Genomic DNA, 18,856 nt, shown 5'->3' with positions numbered 1-18,856 from the left:
ATTTGACATCTGAGCAAAAAATAAGTGTGTTTAGCTCTCTTATTTTTTCTTTCTTTGTGAGCAATGACTAGGATGACTTTTGTGGTTTTTATAATTCCAAAGAAACACTGTTTCTTCATTTAATTCTTACTTCTGTGCAGTAGGAGAATACTGTCTTTTTCCACTCTTTCAGATATTTTCACAAATGAAGTCCGTAATTCTTCTAATTTCACTAGCTTGATGCCTTCAAGTAAATAACATTAAAACAGACCTGTTTGTGCACTAATGTTTTGTCACTGGAGCTGCCACTGTTACTACAGAAGTAGGGTACCCTGAGGCTTGGCCAGCGTCCCTTCAGATGTTCTAGTATTGATTCTGCCGGTCCCCAAACCGTACGAAACAGCACGTGAAATACTTTTGGCGCTGTTCATTAAACGAGCACATCACAGGGGAAACTGGAGTAAGTATAACAAGATTTAGGAATGAATAAGTAGCAGGATGGTTGCCCAAAGCTGATGTTTTAATTGTCGAAGCCAGCAGACTGAATTTGATGTGAAGTAGAACCGTGCGACTTGTTGCAGTTCGGGTTTAATGCAACAAACAGATGTGACTTAGGTTTTGAGGAGCCTGCAATCCACTCTTCCCCTCATCTAGAGAGCTGTGAATATCTGATGTGTGTTTTCTAGAGATGTAAAGAGTTGGTGTAGGATTGAATTATGATGACATAGTGATTTTCTTGAGGAAACTAATCAGTCTCAGTAACCTTTTTAAACCCAGTTTTCTAGAGTGTTGCCAACATAATCTTTCCTCAAACCCACAGTGAGCATGGCTGCTGGGATATTTTACTGGCTGCTTCAAAAGCTGAAGATGGCTGGGAGACCAGAAGGAGTGAATTTTGATCTTCATAGGTAGGACCAGAATTTACAGAGTTCTGTAGATTTACGTGAACAGCGGCGAGAACCTCAGTTTATCTTCTGCGGTTCTAATCATAGAAATCTGCAGCATTTTGCTCTGTGGGTTCATTTTAGAGAAATCCGTAAAGTAGGCTCCTGGCTCAATTTAACATTTGAATATGGTGTATTTTACACAACATAAGATTTTTCAGGTGGGAAGCGTGTAAGCTGTGTCTGAAGGTAGATATGAACAATTTACTGAAAGCTATTAGAGTGACCTACTCTCTGGTGCCTCTTTGCATGCTCTTAACAGGCAGCTTACACCTTTTCCACTAGAGAGTAGACTTCCTTACATTTACCACGTAGTAAGTGTGAAGTAGTTACTCTTGAATATCTGATGTGTGTTAAATTCATGTCCTCTCTTTGCAGTAACGTGCACATCTCCTTGTATTATGAGGCCTAACTCCTTTTAGTAACCTTTTAACTAACCTCACTGTAGGCAGATCATTGGAAATGTTCCTTTTGGTTTGTTTGTTTGTTCCAGAGGTTGGAAATGTTTGGGGATTTTTATGAAAAACTTAACTGACATGCTCTAAGTGTGCAAACCTAGAGGAAACTGTATGTCCTGGCCAGCCTAAATAACTGCAGGTGCATCTTGCAGTCGTCGGCACAGCAGAAAGAAGGATTTATAGATGCATGATGGGCAAAATACTGTTTGCAGAACAACGCGTGTTTTGTTCCTATAAAAGAAGTAGATTTGGGTGTGCTGTGGTAGCAGAGGAATTTTTGAGTAATGAAATCATTTTAGCTTTGATTTTTATTTTCTTTTGGCAGGATCAGAGAAGCATTTTAGTTGGCATTTTTCTCCCTAGAAATTAGTGAAGTGTCAAAACTAGCACGAGGTGAAAAGAGCGAGAGCCGTTGAAAACGCCTGTGGTGAAGGAACCTCTTGGCTTCACACCCCAGTATGGGTGGAATGGGAAGTGCCCGAAACTCAAGGCCTCAGACTCCCATTTTGGGAGGCAAGGAGTTAGCTGGGGCTGGAAAGACTGGAGTTTGTATTCTTTCTGCTCTGTTACCCATTGCTATCTTCATGGATCTGACACTCTGTTTATCTGACAGTGCACTCGGTACTGCTTCGCCAGGGAAAATCGCACAAAACAAGCCCAGTGCATCAGCGTTTTCATTGTGTATTAAGCTGAGCCTCCCTTCACATGGTCACATCCCCTTTTTAATCTGGGATTCCATGTCCCTTTCCCAGTCCAGCCTGTTTCTGTGGCGTCTATTGCTCGTCTCCCTGAGCTTCTGTTCCTGTGGTGTGAGTGCTTTTTGTGTGGCTGAAGTGTTAAGACCTGCAGGACTTTTGGAAGTGGCGTTGTTTGGGGGTTAGGCAATACACTGATTGAGTGTTAGTAGTTTGTCCCAAACTGAGGTGATGGCTGCGTTCAAGTTGGATTTTCTCCCAGAGATGATGGTGGACCACTGCTCCTTGAATGCTAGCCCTGTGTAAGTATTTTGTCTTCATGGCCAAGTTTATAACTAAAGTGACAGTTGAATTGCGGTCTGTGAAGCCTCTGCTGTCTGATGAACTCCTCTGGAGGGGGAGAGGGGGGATGTTGTGTGTGAAGGAGGCAGGAGAGCCTAGGATTTGTTTTCCTGAAGAAATCCTGGTGGGCATTGACAATTGATGCTGTTTTCTGGATAGGGGGGGAAAAAATGATCTGGTAATTTCGGGGATGAGGACTAAGGAGGAATAAAGCTGTTTGGCAGTACTGTCTGTAATATGTTACAGGTGCTGGTAGTATAAAATCAGTTACTTACATCAGTTGTTGGGAGAACATTTTCTATTCTTCCCTATTAGCAACTTCAGGCTAGAACTTTTAATTAGGAATGAAAGATTCTTTGAATGCTGTTGAGGTCACATTACGTGTTGCCCAGTTAACTGAAGCTGTGCTATGCTCTTGAAGACCCAGGGCTTAGAAGGCAGCGCTGAAAATTATAGTTGGAAGAGAGTGAATGATTTCCAGTACTTTTCAGCTGGAGTGAGAAGAGGTAGTTTACCCCTTTGTAAAAGCTATTGTTTGCCCGGCTGTTTGAGGAGGTGCCGACCCTTTCTGAGTGGGAAGGTGGAGCGGTGAAAGAATTTATGATGGCTCCTTCCCGTTCTAGTTAGAACCTTTATTGGTTTTGAGGTCTGTTCGTACAGCTGTAGAGTTCTGAGCTTTCCCTGGCATCGCTTTTTCCTTAGGTTCCAAACAGCAGCGTTGAAGGGAAAAAAGTAACTAAACAATACCTGATTTGGATGTTATTTTTCTGAATTTTTTAAAATTCTTTTTGGAGTGAATACGATTACAGAAGGACAGTGAGAGCAACACTGTTTACTGTAATGTGAAGTTAAGAAGCCATTAAAAAACTAAAGAAAAAAGCAGAGGTGAAGGGAGCTGATGACCTGGAAGAAGGCCACCTGTATTCTTCAGCAGAGTTTCGGGGTGCGGGGAATCATTGTGTAGTTACTGTTCCACTCCCCAGGTCCTTTCTAGCAATTTTAACCTGTGAATCACCGTAGCTGCAATAGGGTGTCGTTACAGTCAGTCTCCAGTAGAGATGGGTCTTGTGCTACACCGCGCTGGGACTGCTGATAACAGGACCTGGCACTGCGCTTGGCAAACAGCGACGAGGAATCGATGCAGAAAGCGGAGAATGGCTGGGTACAGCACGGCTTTGTTCCTGGGCTGGGAGCTGTTTGAATGGCACATCTCCATACTAAGAACTTTTGGGTTGTAGTCCAAGAAGTGACTTTTTTTTTTTTTCTGTGTTAACACTTGACCCGGAATTACTCAACTTGATTCAGTCTGAGACTGACTGGATTGTCAAATCCCACCTACAGCCAAAGCCTGTGGTTTTGCCAGTTGTTGAAAGCTCCCTAGTTTCATAAAGAGCTATTGCCTTGTAAACCTTTAATGAAATTTCTCATCTGTTCAGCTGGACCTATTTCTCTGTTTTAAGATGACTCTTCACTTAGGAAACAGTTCCAGATAGTCACATTTAAAAAACAGTGAAAAAAAATGTTATCCTCTAATTTTCGGTGGTTACCGGTAACTTCAGTAGTCTGTGGGTAGACTGAGTTTAGATTCCTTCCTGTTCTGGTTTCTTTTTCTGTAACATTTTACGTGGCTGAACTAGTGATGTTTTTCAGTCATCTCAAGAGATTTCTGTCCTGAATCCCAGATGTTGACTACATTATAGGAACAAATGTAAGGAGAAGTTTTAAACAACTGTGGAGAGAGTGTTTGGTCTTCGCGTGCGTAGCTTGCCAACGAATGTGGATGATGTTTCTGAATATTCTCTAGTGTGCAGGGCTGGGAATATGCAAGGATCACAGAATCACAGACTGGCCTAGGCTGGAAGGGACCTCAGAGATCATTTAATCCAATCTCCCTGTCATGGGCAGGGACGCCTCTCAGCTAGATCAAGCAACGCATGGGGACTGAACGGTGATCTCTTTATACTCAGTCATAAACCTTTATATATGTGTAGAAATACATATTTTCTTTCTTAGCTCACTGTAAGCACGCTGCTTCTAGCTGCAGTGGCATCCAGAATCTGTGGAAAGATATACACCAGAAATTCCTTCTTGTTTTTCACAGCTCGAAGAAAATGAATGGCACACTGGATCACCCCGACCAACCTGATCTAGATGCCATCAAGATGTTTGTGGGTCAGGTCCCACGGAGCTGGTGTGAGAAGGATCTAAGAGAACTTTTTGAACAGTATGGTGCTGTCTATGAAATCAATGTCTTGAGAGACAGGAGCCAAAACCCTCCTCAAAGCAAAGGTGAGAACTGCTGCACTTCTCAGGCGAGACTTGGGGTCTCAGCTGCCTTCACGTAGTTACAGTCCGAGCTGTGTCACACGTCCCTGTGTGTCGGAGCTGTGTGCGTGCAGGCCCACGCTTTATAGTCTTAAATGTATATGCCTAATTGTGCTTGGACTGTGATCCAGTTATTAGCTGAGCTGAGGAAAAATCAGAATTTATGGCTTTTTTAGAGCTCAGCAGTGATGGGGATACTGAAGAGCATGGATTCAAGTAGTGTGTTGCTCCAGAGCACCCTTGTGATGCCGTGATGTGATCAGAATGTTGCTGGAAGCGTCACAGTTTCAGATAAAATATAAAATTGAGGTCTTCGTCATTTGTGTACCTCAGATCCTAACTGGTTGCTGTACCTGGATTTGCAGATCAGTTATATGCAATGTCTTATTTCTCATGAATATAAGGAAGTTTTTGGAACTAGCAAATAATTGTCAAGTTTGATAATGGAAGTAGCCATTTGAATGGTGTAATGGAGTGCTGGTGGTGCTGGGTCGGGTCTGAATGTAGTACACTTGGAAATACTTTTAAAACAGTCGCAGGCAGTAGCACCGACCTATTCTAATGCCTGCCCTCTGCCACTTGTCGTACCTTTTGCACTGGAAGGCTAGCGGTGGGACTTGAATTTCTGTACAGTGCATCAAGATTGGTGATATTCTTTCTTGGCAAACCTTTTGTTTCACTCGCAGGGTGCTGTTTTGTTACATTTTATACCCGTAAAGCTGCACTAGAAGCACAGAATGCTCTTCACAACATGAAGATCCTCCCAGGGGTAAGAGAAGAGCCATGTTTTCCTCACATCTTGTTTTTCTGAGCTCTGACACCACTGTTGTACAAACATACGTTTATCTTACCCTCAAATAATCTTTTAAAATAACCGTTCGAAAGAGCGGTGTCACAAGATTAGTGTGATAACATATCTTAAGGGAATTTGGGGACATTTGGGAGGATTTATGGTAGGCAAGTGGGTGGGCACAGCTCCTCACTGAGGAGGAATGATGGCATATCACTACGAAAGCTTTTCTTTCTTACAGAATCTCTATTGTAACATATGCACTTCTGTAGAGGCAATTTAGGCCACCGTTTCATTCTTCCACAATTACTATGGGATGTATTTTGTATAGTATCAAGTGAATGCATTTAGGATTAAATGACCTTTTCCCATTTCAGATGCACCATCCTATCCAGATGAAACCAGCTGACAGTGAAAAGAGTAATGGTAAGCTGTACTAAAGTCTGAGTTCGGTGGCGTTATTTGTGCTAATAGGGAAGCTTGAGGATTTTCCTTTTGTTGAACAGCTTCTGATGAAATCATCTTGAATTGGAGACCTTATTTTTTTTATTGAAGGTGAGGGGGAAAGAAAAAAATAAAAGATGTTTTCAGTGTAGTGGGTAGCGTAAGTGATCTCTCTAAAATTCCATGACTCAGTATCCCCCACTGCTGCAGCTTGTGGTAGAACCACGTTGTCAGTTAGGGAAACATCCAGCGAATTCTTCTTTGTACTAAGGTGGTTTAAATCTCTGCTGGGGACATGGACAGTGGGATTGAGTGCACCCTCAGCAAGTTTATGGATGACACCAAGCTCAGTGCTGGGGTTGATAGCCTAGAGGGAAGGGAAGCCGTCCAGAGGGACCTGGACAGGCTGGAGAGGTGAGCCTCTGCCACGTTCAGTGAGGGCAGGTGCAAGGTTCAGCGCCTGGGTTGGGGAAATCCCGAGCACAAACATGGGGTAGGTCATGGGCAGCCCTGCAGAAAGGGCTTGGGGGTGTTGGGTGAAAAATGGGATGTTGGCCAGCAATGTGCACTCAAAGCCCAGAAAGCAAATCACATCCTGGGCTGCATCGAGAAAAAAAAAGGGCTGATAGGCTGAGGGACATGATTCTTCTCCTGTGCTCTGGTGTGACTGCATCTGCAGGTTCTTTGTCCAGCTCTGGGGCCCCAGCATCCCAAAGACATGGACCTGTTGGAGAGAGTCCAGTGGAGACCACAAAGATGCTCAGGGGGCCGGAGCACCTGCCCTGTGGGGACAGGCTGAGAGAGTCGGGGCTGGTCAGCCCGGAGAAGAGAAGGCTCCTAAAGAGGAGACCTTGGAGCAGCCTCCCAGTGTTTAAAGGGGGCTGCAGGGAAGCTGAGGAGGGCCTCTTGATCCAGAAGTGTAGTGATAGGATGAGGGGTGACTGTTGAAAACTTAAAGAGGACAGATTTAGATTAGGAAAATAATTTTTAATGTGAGGCACTGGGCCAGGTTGCCCAGAGAAGTTGTGGCAACCCCTTCTCTGGAAGCGTTCAAGGCCGGACGGGACAGGACTTCGAGCATCCTGGTCTGGTGAGAGGTGTCCCTGCTCGTCGCAAGGGGATTGGAACTGGGTCGTATCTTTGAGGTCTCTTCCAACCCAACCCGTTCTGTGATTTTATGAAATCTAGAAATACTTTTTCAGGTGCTTCAAAGCAAGGCCTGTTTCAGTTAGAGTGGGAGTCAAAACTTCTCGTGGTATGCAAGGGAGATTAAGAGTTTGCAATAATTCAGCAGAGGAAAAACTGCAAATATTTCTGCACATTGTTCATTTCAGATGGATTAAGACACTTAACATCTACTGTTGGGTAAATGATCATTTACCCATGTATTTCCATGATGAGCTTGTGTCAGTACATACATACATGCTAAAATACGTGTGAGGATATATGTTGGTGCAGGATAAGCAAAGAAAGTGTTTAGCATCTTGTGTTTTTAGCCATTCTAGACTTGGTTGAATTTTACTTTCTTCATTTGCCATAGTTACTGCAAGATTAGTGTTGAATGATAGAGAAGATAATCCTGGTTCAGACAGCTTACAGTTTAAGATACGTGTAAGAAGATGGGATATATGGCTAACGTAAAGTAGGAGTAATTCCATCTTCAAGTGTCTCTATGTGTGTATGGAGTAGGTTCTTATGTAAATGTATCTAGAAAGGAGTCCTTCTGAAGTATTGTTAGGTTCTCTAAACTCAAATTGAGCTCACCTTACGCACATGTGTGAATATCCGGGGAACATAATGGAAAGAGGAAAAATGTATTTAATGAAATTTTAGAGTGACAATTCTGAGGGTATTATAAAATCAAGCTTTAGTAAAAGGTGTAGGTGAAAAAAATCAGTGAAAGTATTTTAACTTGGCATTAATAAAAGAAGTTTTGGATCTCGAGCTAAAATGGACTGCAACAGCTCTAAGAGCTTGAAAATTAACTGGGTACACCATTAAGATTAAATAACCAGTTGAAGTCATGTCAGCTGGAGTAGCTGGGAATTTTCTTTGTCAGCACCATAGAAGTCTCAGCAAATAAGTTGATTTCCTCTCACCATGGCACTAAATAGAAGAAGACGCCTTTGTACCTTCAAATTGTCCTGCAGCCTTGATCATATAATATTTTATACTGTGCTGAATGTTGGTTTTGCAAACTGTTCTATATTTGCAAAGGGTATTCTGCACAATTTGCATCATCCTTTAAAAGCAAGTGTTTCAGAGGTGATTAGTATCCTTATTTAGTAAAACAAGGTGTAGGTATAAAGTACTGTTCTGGATTCAGATTTATCCCACCCCCTTAAGTGACCTTAAACTGATATTAGTAAGCACTAACTGGAAAGTTAAGAGAAATATCTTTCTGGACCATATATTTTAAAATAGTTGGCCCACTGAAAGGTGTTCTTCAGCTCTGCTGCATCTGGTAGCATCAGAGTTTAGAGGCAGGACACAGTAGCACACAGTCCGTCGTTCTGATTTGAGATGTTAGTTTCATGCTTTTGGTACAGATCAAAATGAATAAATTTGAAACAGGACTAGAACTGTTTTATTTTAGCAACTGCAGTTGCTTCCAGTGTTGAGACAGGAGCATGAGGAAACAGGCAGGTCTAAATTTAAGTGATTGGCATGATAAAGAGGCTAGAAAGAAGCTTTCTGCAGCTGATACGTGTTTTCCTTTTCTTACATTCTTGCAGCTCACAGGCTTGCAAGGGAGAAACAGCAAAATATAAAAATAAAACATCATAAAGCAGGCATCCTTCAGATTCATTGAGGTATCTCATATTCGTCTGCTTAAATGGAAGAGATTCCATTATTGGGGATCTGGTTTTGACAAGCCCTTACCCTGAAAACAAGGAAAATAACTGCAGTTGTGTCATGGTTCAGAGCAAAACATGAGATCACTCGTTCACTCCTCCCACCCGTCCCCATGTCCACGTGTGGAGGGAGAAAACTCAACCAAAAAGGCCCAAGGATTGAGCTTAACGACAGGGAGGGTAATAATCTGCTATCTAAAATGACGAGTTAAAAAAAAAACAGAGAGAGACTTGGAGAGAAAACATAGATTTAATTTACCACCACCATTTATGGAAGCAAGATAGTGAGAGGATTACACAAATAAATACAATTAAGTCTTAAATACACCCCCCCACTTCCCCACTCCTCTCATGTTCCTGGTGACTTCGTGTCTCCCTCATCAGTGCCAGGGGGGCAGGAGGTGGAGGGTGCAGGCTGCGTGGCCATTGCTCAGTGTCCAGGGCAGCTCTTCCCTGAGAAAGAGGCTCCTCGCAGTCTCTCTTTCCTGCCTCACGGTGCCCACCTCCCAGGGGACAGTCCTCTTCCTCCTGGGGAGTCCATGGGGGCTGTAGGCACGTCCTCTGCTGGTACTCCCTCTCTCTCCCCCCTCGCGTGGGGCTCTGCACGGATCGATGCATCCTGGATGTTCTCGCCGCCATCAGCTGGCAGGCACTTGCCTTCCTGCCATCTCAGCCACCGTGGGCTCCACGGAGAGGTCCTAACTCTGGCAGCCTTCTCCCTCTCCCTTCTCCTCTGGGGCTCTTCTCAGGACAAAGTTCCTTTGTTCTCCTCTCGCCTCCCCCTCCTCCAGCAGGAAAAATCTCACTGACACCGACGGATCAAGACAAACCAAAAGAAAGAGATAGAACAACGGGGTCGCCTCTCAAATACCTTGATGGGAGAGGCGCTGCTCGGCCTGGCCCTGGCCAGAGCCAGGTCCAACTCCTACCTGGGGGTGGGGGAGACTCTTGAAGTTTCCTACACATCATCCCACACAGCTGTACCCCTGCTTCCTAAACCCCTGCCAGACTCAAACCTATGACAAGTGGATGGAGAAGACAAAGTAAGATCTAGTAAGCACGTATTTGCTGGTAACACTCTTATTTTTTGTTTTCTTAGCAGTAGAAGATAGGAAGTTGTTTATTGGGATGATATCCAAGAAGTGCAATGAAAACGATATCCGCGTGATGTTCTCCCCCTTTGGGCAGATTGAGGAATGCAGGATATTACGGGGCCCAGATGGCCTGAGCCGAGGTAAGCAGGAAGCTTCTCCGACCGTTCAAGGTTCTGCACTGGCTGCTGCCTTACTGCCTTTTGCAAGTCAAGGTGACATTTCAGCTCTCTCAGTGATTTCACCCTGCCCCATAGGCATTTTCATTTCTTTATTCATCCCAGCAATTGCAGATGCAGTGAATTACTTGTTTTATTTTTTGTTCTTTCCACAGGTTGTGCGTTTGTGACTTTTACAACAAGAGCCATGGCACAAACAGCAATCAAAGCAATGCACCAAGCACAAACCATGGAGGTAAAGCACGTTAGTGGGTGTCAGGAGAAGATGTAGTTTGCCAGGCAGTCACTATGGGGTTTGGAGGACTAGAGAGCAGACAGAAGGATAAGTGCAGTGTGTGTTTCCTCACAGATACTGCTCCTGGACCTTCCTGTTTGTTCTGCTCCTATGTTTAGAGCTCAAGCTAGAAACTTCAGCTGCAGAGAAAATACCAAAATATAAAACAGAATTAAAAGCAACTAAGATTTTGGACCTGTAATGAAATGTGCTGTGTGAATGCATGCATGTCTGTGTATGGGAGGAAGGGAGAGGAATGTTTCCAATGCCTGGATCTCAATGCAGTACTTTTGTGACTGCTGGGGATAGCAAGTATGTAATTGTTTGAATTGCTGTTTGCAGGGTTGCTCTTCTCCCATTGTGGTAAAATTTGCAGACACGCAGAAGGACAAAGAGCAGAAACGAATTGCTCAGCAACTCCAGCAACAAATGCAACAGATCAGTGCTGCCTCAGTGTGGGGAAACCTGGCTGGGCTCAACACGCTTGGACCCCAGTACTTAGCAGTGAGTTTCTGATTCGGGTTCTTCTCATCTCTTCAGGGATTGCAGTGTCTGACTGTCTTGTTGTGCTTGGTGCGTTTGTTTGTAGAAGGCTCCTGATAGGCAGGAGCAGGGTTCTTGATCCCCACTGTGTGAATAAGGAGGCTGAAATTAAGTTACGTGCTAACTACTAGGCAGGATACGTTTAAGTGAGGATTTCAACCCCAGTCACTGTAGCCCAAAGTACTGAAACCTTTTTCCCCCTGTCTTCTGTAGAATGGCTTTGTGCTCAGAAGACTTTCTTCATATGTTATGGCCTTGATGTTTACCCACAGAAACACTCTTTTCGTGTCTATCTGAAGATGTAGTTCTTACATTCCTCTTGCATTTTTCCTTTTTCAGCCTTTAATTTTCTCATCCCTTTGGTGAAACCTAGAACAGCACTTGATGCTGTCCATATGTAAAAGGTGATCAGGTTGGAAGCACCAAGCTGCTGACAATGCGCAGTAAAAAAACCAAACAAAAAACCTCAAAGAAAGTAGAAAGAAACTACTCTCTTCAGCAGAAATGGCAGAACAGAAGGTAGCCTGCTGTTTGTCAGTGATTTTAGTTGATTTTTCTGGGTCCCTAAGGAGTGAACTTTTGATGTGCTCTGGCTCGTGTGGGTCACCAGAGCAGCTCTGATAAATGTGTTCATGCAAGGTCTGAGCAAGAGAAAAGGAAATTTTCATCTCGTTCTTGGTGCAGTGTGCTGTTGAAGCAGGTGCATTTTTTACTGCTGATTTAGGTTTGGTAGATTGGAAATTTTTTTTTTATAGCAACACTTAGTGGAGAAGGAAATAGGAAATCCCTCTCAATAGCTTCTGAGCTGAGGCTTGAAATTTCTCTTGTGGCTGCTGTGCTTAAGGGAAGTGGAGGAGATTCCCTCTCATGGTGGCTCTTCGGTTTTGCTGTGGCATTTGCTGTTTGTCCTGTGCTGGCTGTGTCAGCTGTAAATTCTGGCTTGACGTGTATGTCCTTGGGGGTGACAGTCCTGCTGGAGGAGCTTTGAGTAGTTCTCTCTCACTACCAGTTCTGCTCTTGTCTCTAGCTGTGAATTTCCCTCAAAGTTGGTTATGTTGAGTGAGAAAAGCAGCGTGCTCTTGCTTTGGCTGCAATGTGACGCATGGGCAACGTGGAACTTCACTGTGGTGATGCTCTGGCTGTGTCGTGGAAGAGGAATTCTCTTTTTGCTTTGCTGCAACACGGTGCCTGGGCAGTGGGAATTCTCTCTGTGATGGCGCTCTGGCTGTGGTGTGATGCATTTTGTCCCAGAAGCGGAGCCAGCCCTCACTCTCACTCTTGTTTTGTTTTTTGGTGTAATGTCTAGCTTTATTTGCAGCTCCTTCAGCAGACAGCCGCTGCGTCATCTGGGAACCTGAACACGTTGAGCAGCCTCCACCCAATAGGAGGTGAGTTTTTTCCGCCAGAAGGTAAATTCAGTGCCAAAGAGACAAGGAGGAGAATAGACAGAGTAGCCAAAAGGCTGTAGGCTCATAAACCTGATCTGAAATAAGTAGTCCCAAATTTACCCACTCCTTTGGAATGACAGGAATTCTCTGCTACAGGTGTGGATTAAGTTCCTTCTTAATGTTAGTTAAGCATTGTCCCCAAGGTAAGTTGTGGTATGCTGGTTATCTCCCCTGCCCTTGGCATTTAAAATCATTTCCCCTTACAGGTACTAAAAGGTGACTCCATACACTTGTCCTCATCCAAGGTGGAGCGAGTGTGAAGCCTTGTGTTCTGTAGTGAGCACGAGCACCTGTGTTTCAGTGAAAATGGATTCTTAGGTTTTCCATTTAAAATTCTTTAGTCTTAAATACACGGAAGCTGAAAATGCAGCGTTGGTAGGAATGTGAGCTAGCCTTTCGTTCAGGTTCTTTACTGACTTCCTCTGCATGACCCTTGGTTACAGCAGTGCTGTGGGAGACACAGCAGCGTAACAGGCACGCGCCAGAGCCCTTGCCACAGACAGCCCAGACATGGCCAAGCGCAGCACGATGCTTGTCCCTTCTGCCTTCACAGGGTGCAGAATAGTAAAACAGGGGTTGGTAACTCCATTCACATTCTTTAAATTCTTCTACTGGCAGAAAAACTATAATTTGAGTTTTAACACTCAACATTTTAAGACAGTTAAACGGCCTCCTGGAGCTGCGTGGTAGTTCACAGCATTACATGCCCTGTCTGTGCAGGGATTGATCCGAGAGCGTTAAAGTCAGGCGTCTTTGTACGTTTGAGTCGCGTTGGTACACCCCTCACAAGCTGTGGTAGTTCACAGCATTACATGCCCTGTCTGTGCAGGGATTGATCCGAGAGCGTTAAAGTCAGGCGTCTGTACGTGTGAGTCGCGCTGGTACACCCCTCCGTAACAATCACAAGCTTTTGCAAAGTGCTGTGTTTTCACTTGTAAGAACTTAGATCTATACTTGATGGTCGGCTTTAACCTTAGCTTCTTATATTTACTTTTTTTCATGTGAGACCTCTTCAGAGCTCTTAAATCTAACACTCTTGAGAAACTCGTTTTAAAATCAGTTTCACTAATAGCCTGTGTGGTGGGGAACTGTATATAATAGTGAGGCGCCTCCCCTCTTGTGTCTGATAAAAAGCAAGTGGCAATAAAGGAGAACAGTGCAGCAGTTAACTGTTCACGTTGTTACTCCAGTAAGGAGTGGGAAAGGGGCTAATTAGCTGAGACTGACTGAAGGTGCCAGGATAATTCTGTCCTCACCATTTTAAAAAAAGACCTTAAAAATATAAATAGCATGTTGCATGGTATTTTGAAAGAATTACTTCAAGTTTGTGTTTCCTCACAGAAAGAGTTTTAGTTTCAAGGTCCTGTTAATATCTCAGCTTCTTGAAATTCATAGAAAGAGAAGTTAAGTAGGTAGGTAGGTAGATCCCAAACCATATCAGATTTTGTAGACAAAATTTAATCTTGTGACCCTCTTTGAAAGCAGATGGGAAAACAAGGGGAAGAGAAGGGGTCAGGGGCAGTGAGCACATGCCAAACTCCTTCAGAGAAGGGAGCGAGCTGCTCTTCTTCACTAGCTCCAACACTTGCACTTTTAACCCCAAAAATACAGGGTTTAGGTTTTAACTTCATGCTTTTATATTACAATGGAACCTTGAGAGTCCAGATAAAGGCCTCTTGTTTTGAGACATAAAGGCCTCTTGTTTCAAGCACTAAATGTGACTAGGGAAGACTCTGTCAGACTCTGTTCACAAAGAGAAAACAATTGAAAAAGACAGTAAAAACTCCCCAGACGAGCTATGGTAAAGGTAGTAGGTATTTTTTTTAGAGAATAAACATAGTTTATACTGCATTGTCGCTTACGTTCGTATGCTATCCATTTATATACTTAAATTACAAAACTGAGATTTGAATTTTTTGAGACATGTGCTTTGCCACCAAGTACTTAGTAAACATCCTTAAGATGAGATGTCGCATCTGCCTGTGATGTTATATGAATGGTGATTAATTTAATTTTGGTTTTAATTTTGTAGATGACAGTTACTAACGTTTGTCTGAAGTCAGAGGACAAGAGGAGGAATTGTTAGAATAAGCAAAGGTAGAGACAAAAAAGGGAAATAAGGCGTCAGGGAAGAGAGGCAGAGTTGTAAAAATGGAGCTAGCCTACCGAAAGATGGCTAAAATGCAAAATTGGAAAGAAGATTGATATCCCATGGCAGGAAAGAGGACAGACCCCAGTGTTGTTATTGACCGAATGGTTTAATTCAAAAACTATGACTCGGAATGCAGGTGAGTCATGGTTTGTCAACACAGGGATGGCTTCCCAGCCCTGCAGCAGCCCTGCCTCCTTGCCCACCACGTGTCTGATGTTTCCCAACTTCCTCACTGCCTTGGTCTTACCGGCTGGCCGGCCTGCACCTACACTGGCTGGTCCTGGTCCTGAGTTGCTGCTTGATGTTGTCTCACAACTGACTGTTGTTTCTTGGTTGCCAAGGGGACCCAACAAAACGTGCTGATACTCAGCTGACGGTGGGTTGAAGTAGCCCTTCTTGAAAGAGTTCTGCTGTTCACATCCAAAAGGAGCGGCGGGACATGAGGGAAGAGGAGGTTGTTGGCCTGGTGTCTGGACAAGTTCTGTACTTGCAGATGAGCTGTCAGACCCTGGCTTAACTCCGAGTTGGAGCTGCTGTGCTTTTGTGACTGGAGAGAACACTGCTTGAAAATTTCAGTACTCTGGAGCCTGCACCTGGGATCATGTCTACCTGGTCTTTTAGCAAAACTTACCTGGGCAAAGAAAAACTTATTTTTAGTGTTAACAACGAATCACAATGTAGGAAACATCAGTAATTAGTATTTTAAGCGTGTTGTTTTTAAGCTCCTCCCCGTTACTCCCTTGTGATGCGCTGAGGTTGCTGCGTTTGTTAAGCTTGGCTGGTGGCGACTATTGTAGGAGAAACTCTTGTGCTTTCTTCGCTGTGTTGCAGGACTGAACGCGATGCAGCTGCAGAACCTGGCTGCGTTAGCAGCTGCAGCCAGCGCGGCCCAGAACACGCCGAGCGGAACGGCTGCGCTCACCTCCTCCAGCAGCCCCCTGAGTGTGCTCACCAGCTCCGGTAAGAGGCCGCCTTTGCGGCTGCGGGGGGTGACGTGGTTGCCTCAGGACTCTTTCAGGATAGGTGCTGCCTGGTTTTTTCTATCCCTTTTTGTTGCTTCCATGTGGATTCCTTAACAGACGCGCAGTTTTTCTAGTAGATTCATTAGTTTAGAGGAGATATCTTTGCCACCGGCAAAAGCTTTTTTACCTGCTGTGTTCCTTCCTCCAAATGATCAGATTGATTTAGAGCGTAAAAAAATTTTTGAGGTCATCAGGAAGCAGAAGGGTAGGTGATGTCTTTCCAGTCATGTTATTGCAATCTCTTCACATATTGGTGATTTTAGGCAGATACTGGGGCAGAAGTACCCTGTTCCTCTGCACGTGGAGACAGAAGATGCTTTAAGCATGAGAGAATGCGTTCTGTGTACTAGAACAGTGCAGTTTATATTCCTCTGGTATTAATGAAGACAGGGATACTTAAACTAATTCCAAGTAGGATAAGCAGACCCCTAGCACATTTATTACACAGCAGTTGTCTAGAACTGTGAGTGTATGTTTTGCACATAAAAATCAGTATCTTATTCTTCTGGTTGGGTGGTTGTGGGTTTTTTGATGTGTTTTGGGTTTCTTTTTTTTTTCCTTATTCTTTCTTTGTTGTGGTTTTTTTTTTTTTACTGTACATTATGTATGTTATCCAGAGAGGTTAGGCTGTCCAAGTAATGTTCTTTTGCTGCCTTATTGTTAATGTGATCTTTAAATGCGATAAACAATAAAAGATAAATTGACTTATGCTTACATGGGACATGCTCAGTTTTTGCCAGAAATGAGCATCAGTGTCCTACTCAGTTATTTCTATCCTATTTTTAATTATATCTAAATTCTGACAGAGAAAAGGAGACCCTGGATTTTCAGGGTGTCAGTTTTCCAGCATCTTTGGCATGGTATGTGGTCTTAGTTTTATTTTTTAGTTGTATTTTTTTCATAAAAAGCCAAATTGTTTATCCAGTTCTGAAATCCAGCCTACGACCTTGACATAGATCCTCACTTGTGATTGTGAGAGACCAAAGGAGGTCTGGAGGTGTTTTAATTTCCACAGGTAGCTTTTTGTATTGCGTAGGAAGACCAGGGAGCTGGACTAAGAGATTAAAAAGAGATTACAAGGAAAAGCTGTTTAGAAAACCTCATGTCACATGATCAACTGTGGGTGCTTTCCACAGTTTTATACTCGGAGAAATCTCCAGGAAAGAACTCAGTTCAAAGAATGTTCTGTTGCTGGGCAGGATTTTTTACCATGAAAAGTTTGAGATCTTCAATCCTTAAAGATTAAAATTTGAAAAATTATTTTGACTCCTGGATATGGCATCCTGTTCTATAATTAAAGAAAAAACCCAAAGAAAACCAAAAAAAAACCCAAAACAACAACCGAGCTGCATTTATAACTCTTGAGTGCTTCTTTACTGTAGAGAAAGCCTGAAGGTGAATAGATGGGAGAGTTTCTGCCCTGTTTCCTCAGGCAGAGGCAGAGCTGGCGTCATCAGGTTACAATCTGCAGTGGCTGGCATGTAGGAGTAATGTTTTCTTGTTGGCTCTCTTGTGTACTGACTGGAGCAGGTTTGTTCTCGGATTTGTTGGGGTGGGAAAGCAGCTGGAAACTGCGAGACGTGCTGGGAAAGGCAGAGAGAGCCTCTCTCAGAAGTGTGCAGTGACAGGACAAGGGCAATGGTCACAAGTTGCGACAGAGATGGTTCTCACTGGATATAAGAGAAAAATAAAATTAATGGTGAGAGCAGTTAAGCTCAGGAACCAGGCGCCAGGGGGTCTGTGAAATCTCCATCATTTCAGAGATTCAGAATGCAATTGGAAAGGACCCTGAACAGATTGACTGACCCTGGAGGTTAGACCAGCTCCGAGCAGACCATTAGACCAGATGATTCACGGATGTCTGAAGATCTGGTGTTGCTGTGCTATTGACTGATTGATTCTGGACAGGGGAATTGGCTTCTCTTCCATGAATTTTGGCTGTTCCACAGCACTCTGCAGGTTTTTTTCCCTGATGTGTTTCTTGAGACTCTGCTCCACTTCTGGTTTTGCTGGTGGAGGGGCTAGGGGGTGGGGAGCAGTTCCATTTTTAAGTACCTTCTGTGCTGAATTCAAACCGTTTCCTGATCACTGATCGTATCAATAAATGATTTTGTATCAACAGTCAAATGGTCATGGTAGGTCATTTGAATTAATATCCTACGCAGATGCATCAGTCAATTCACTCTTCACAGGCTTGTAACATGAAGCAGTATTATATTGCTCTTTAAAATCATAATTGAAATTAAGTTTAAAGAGTAGAAGTTGGCTCTGTTCAAAAGAAGGATACGCGGTCTATAGTCCCTGACATCAAACTCTGAAACAGTTTCAGTGCTTTTCATTCCAGGTATGAATGAACTTTACCTTTTTAAAAACTGTACTTAAATTGCACTGAGGAGAATCCTAGACTGGCCTAGGCTGGAAGGGACCTTAGAGATCATTTAATCCAACCTCCCTGTCATGGGCAGGGACGACGCCTCTAAACTAGACCAGACAGCACATGGGGACCGAACAAAGTCATTATGTACAGACAGCATTCAGTCTCATCATACTTCCTGTAATTATACTGCCTTTTAACTTTTTACTCTGAATTAGCTGTCACCTCTTAGAGAAGAAAACTTAAAGTTCCCCTTTGGTTGCTACTTATCTGTGCAGTCACCCTGTGTGTGTTGATGCAGGAGGCTGTCGGACTCCACACGTTCAGCGCATCGCTCCCGAGCCATACGTAGAGCTTTTAAAAACACAGCACGTAGCCATTCGGTACCAGGTGTTAGTAAACACCTTCCTTGTCTGCAGGACTTAGGGCAACATCTGCTGTGATAACCTCTTAAACCTAACTGCAGGTGAGGTGACTGCTGGCTTGACTTCTGTCCCTCTGTCATCCACATGTTCACCTGATGCTTATTTGGTTATCTCTCCCAGGTCGTCCTCAAATTGCATCCTTGGTGGAGAAATCCAGACAATCGTGTATAGTTACCTTTGTAGATTTTCTTTCACCTGCGCTGGTATCTTTTGTGTCTGGAGAACTTGGAAGTCCCCACAGTGCAGAGTCTGTGGGCTGTGGAGCGGTTACATGTCAGAACAGTTGAACTTCTCAGAGGTGTTAAGTATTGTTGTGCTGCTGGTGCTGTCGTCCTGCTCATTTCAGGTGATTTTGCTTAGACACTTCCGAGCAGTGTTGTGCATTTGGATGTACACTAGGATGGGGCAAAACCTTTGGCCTTGCAATTCAAGCAGCTGCTCTTCGGAGCTGAACTGCTGCTGCATCTACTCTTGCAGCCACTGTGGCCTTAGGTAAACTCATTCAAACTGCCAGCT

General features: G+C 43.8%; 1 protein-coding gene across 4 annotated transcripts in view; it reads left to right on the top strand.

Moving 5' to 3' along the window:
- The window catches only part of CELF1 (CUGBP, Elav-like family member 1), a 35,730-nt gene that overhangs the window by 5,284 nt on the left and 11,590 nt on the right, over positions 1-18,856 (top strand). The window contains exons 1-9 of one of the 4 annotated variants that reach the window (XM_009875013.1): positions 2,302-2,378; positions 4,520-4,707; positions 5,430-5,512; positions 5,911-5,959; positions 9,935-10,066; positions 10,258-10,337; positions 10,719-10,880; positions 12,226-12,307; positions 15,351-15,479. In XM_009875013.1, coding sequence (XP_009873315.1) covers positions 2,308-2,378; positions 4,520-4,707; positions 5,430-5,512; positions 5,911-5,959; positions 9,935-10,066; positions 10,258-10,337; positions 10,719-10,880; positions 12,226-12,307; positions 15,351-15,479 — 976 coding nt within the window. In that variant the 5' untranslated portion in view covers positions 2,302-2,307. Of the gene's footprint in view, positions 1-2,301; positions 2,379-4,496; positions 4,708-5,429; positions 5,513-5,910; positions 5,960-9,931; positions 10,067-10,257; positions 10,338-10,718; positions 10,881-12,225; positions 12,308-15,350; positions 15,480-18,856 lie in introns of those variants that run through there. The other 3 variants (XM_009875011.1, XM_009875012.1, XM_009875014.1) reach the window with 3 other exon arrangements.

The sequence above is a fragment of the Apaloderma vittatum genome, unplaced genomic scaffold, assembly GCF_000703405.1.
Source record: "Apaloderma vittatum isolate BGI_N311 unplaced genomic scaffold, ASM70340v1 scaffold2378, whole genome shotgun sequence".
Taxonomy (NCBI): Eukaryota; Metazoa; Chordata; class Aves; order Trogoniformes; family Trogonidae; genus Apaloderma; species Apaloderma vittatum.
Note: the sequence above shows the minus strand (reverse complement) of the source record. Positions and strands in the feature narration are given on the sequence as shown.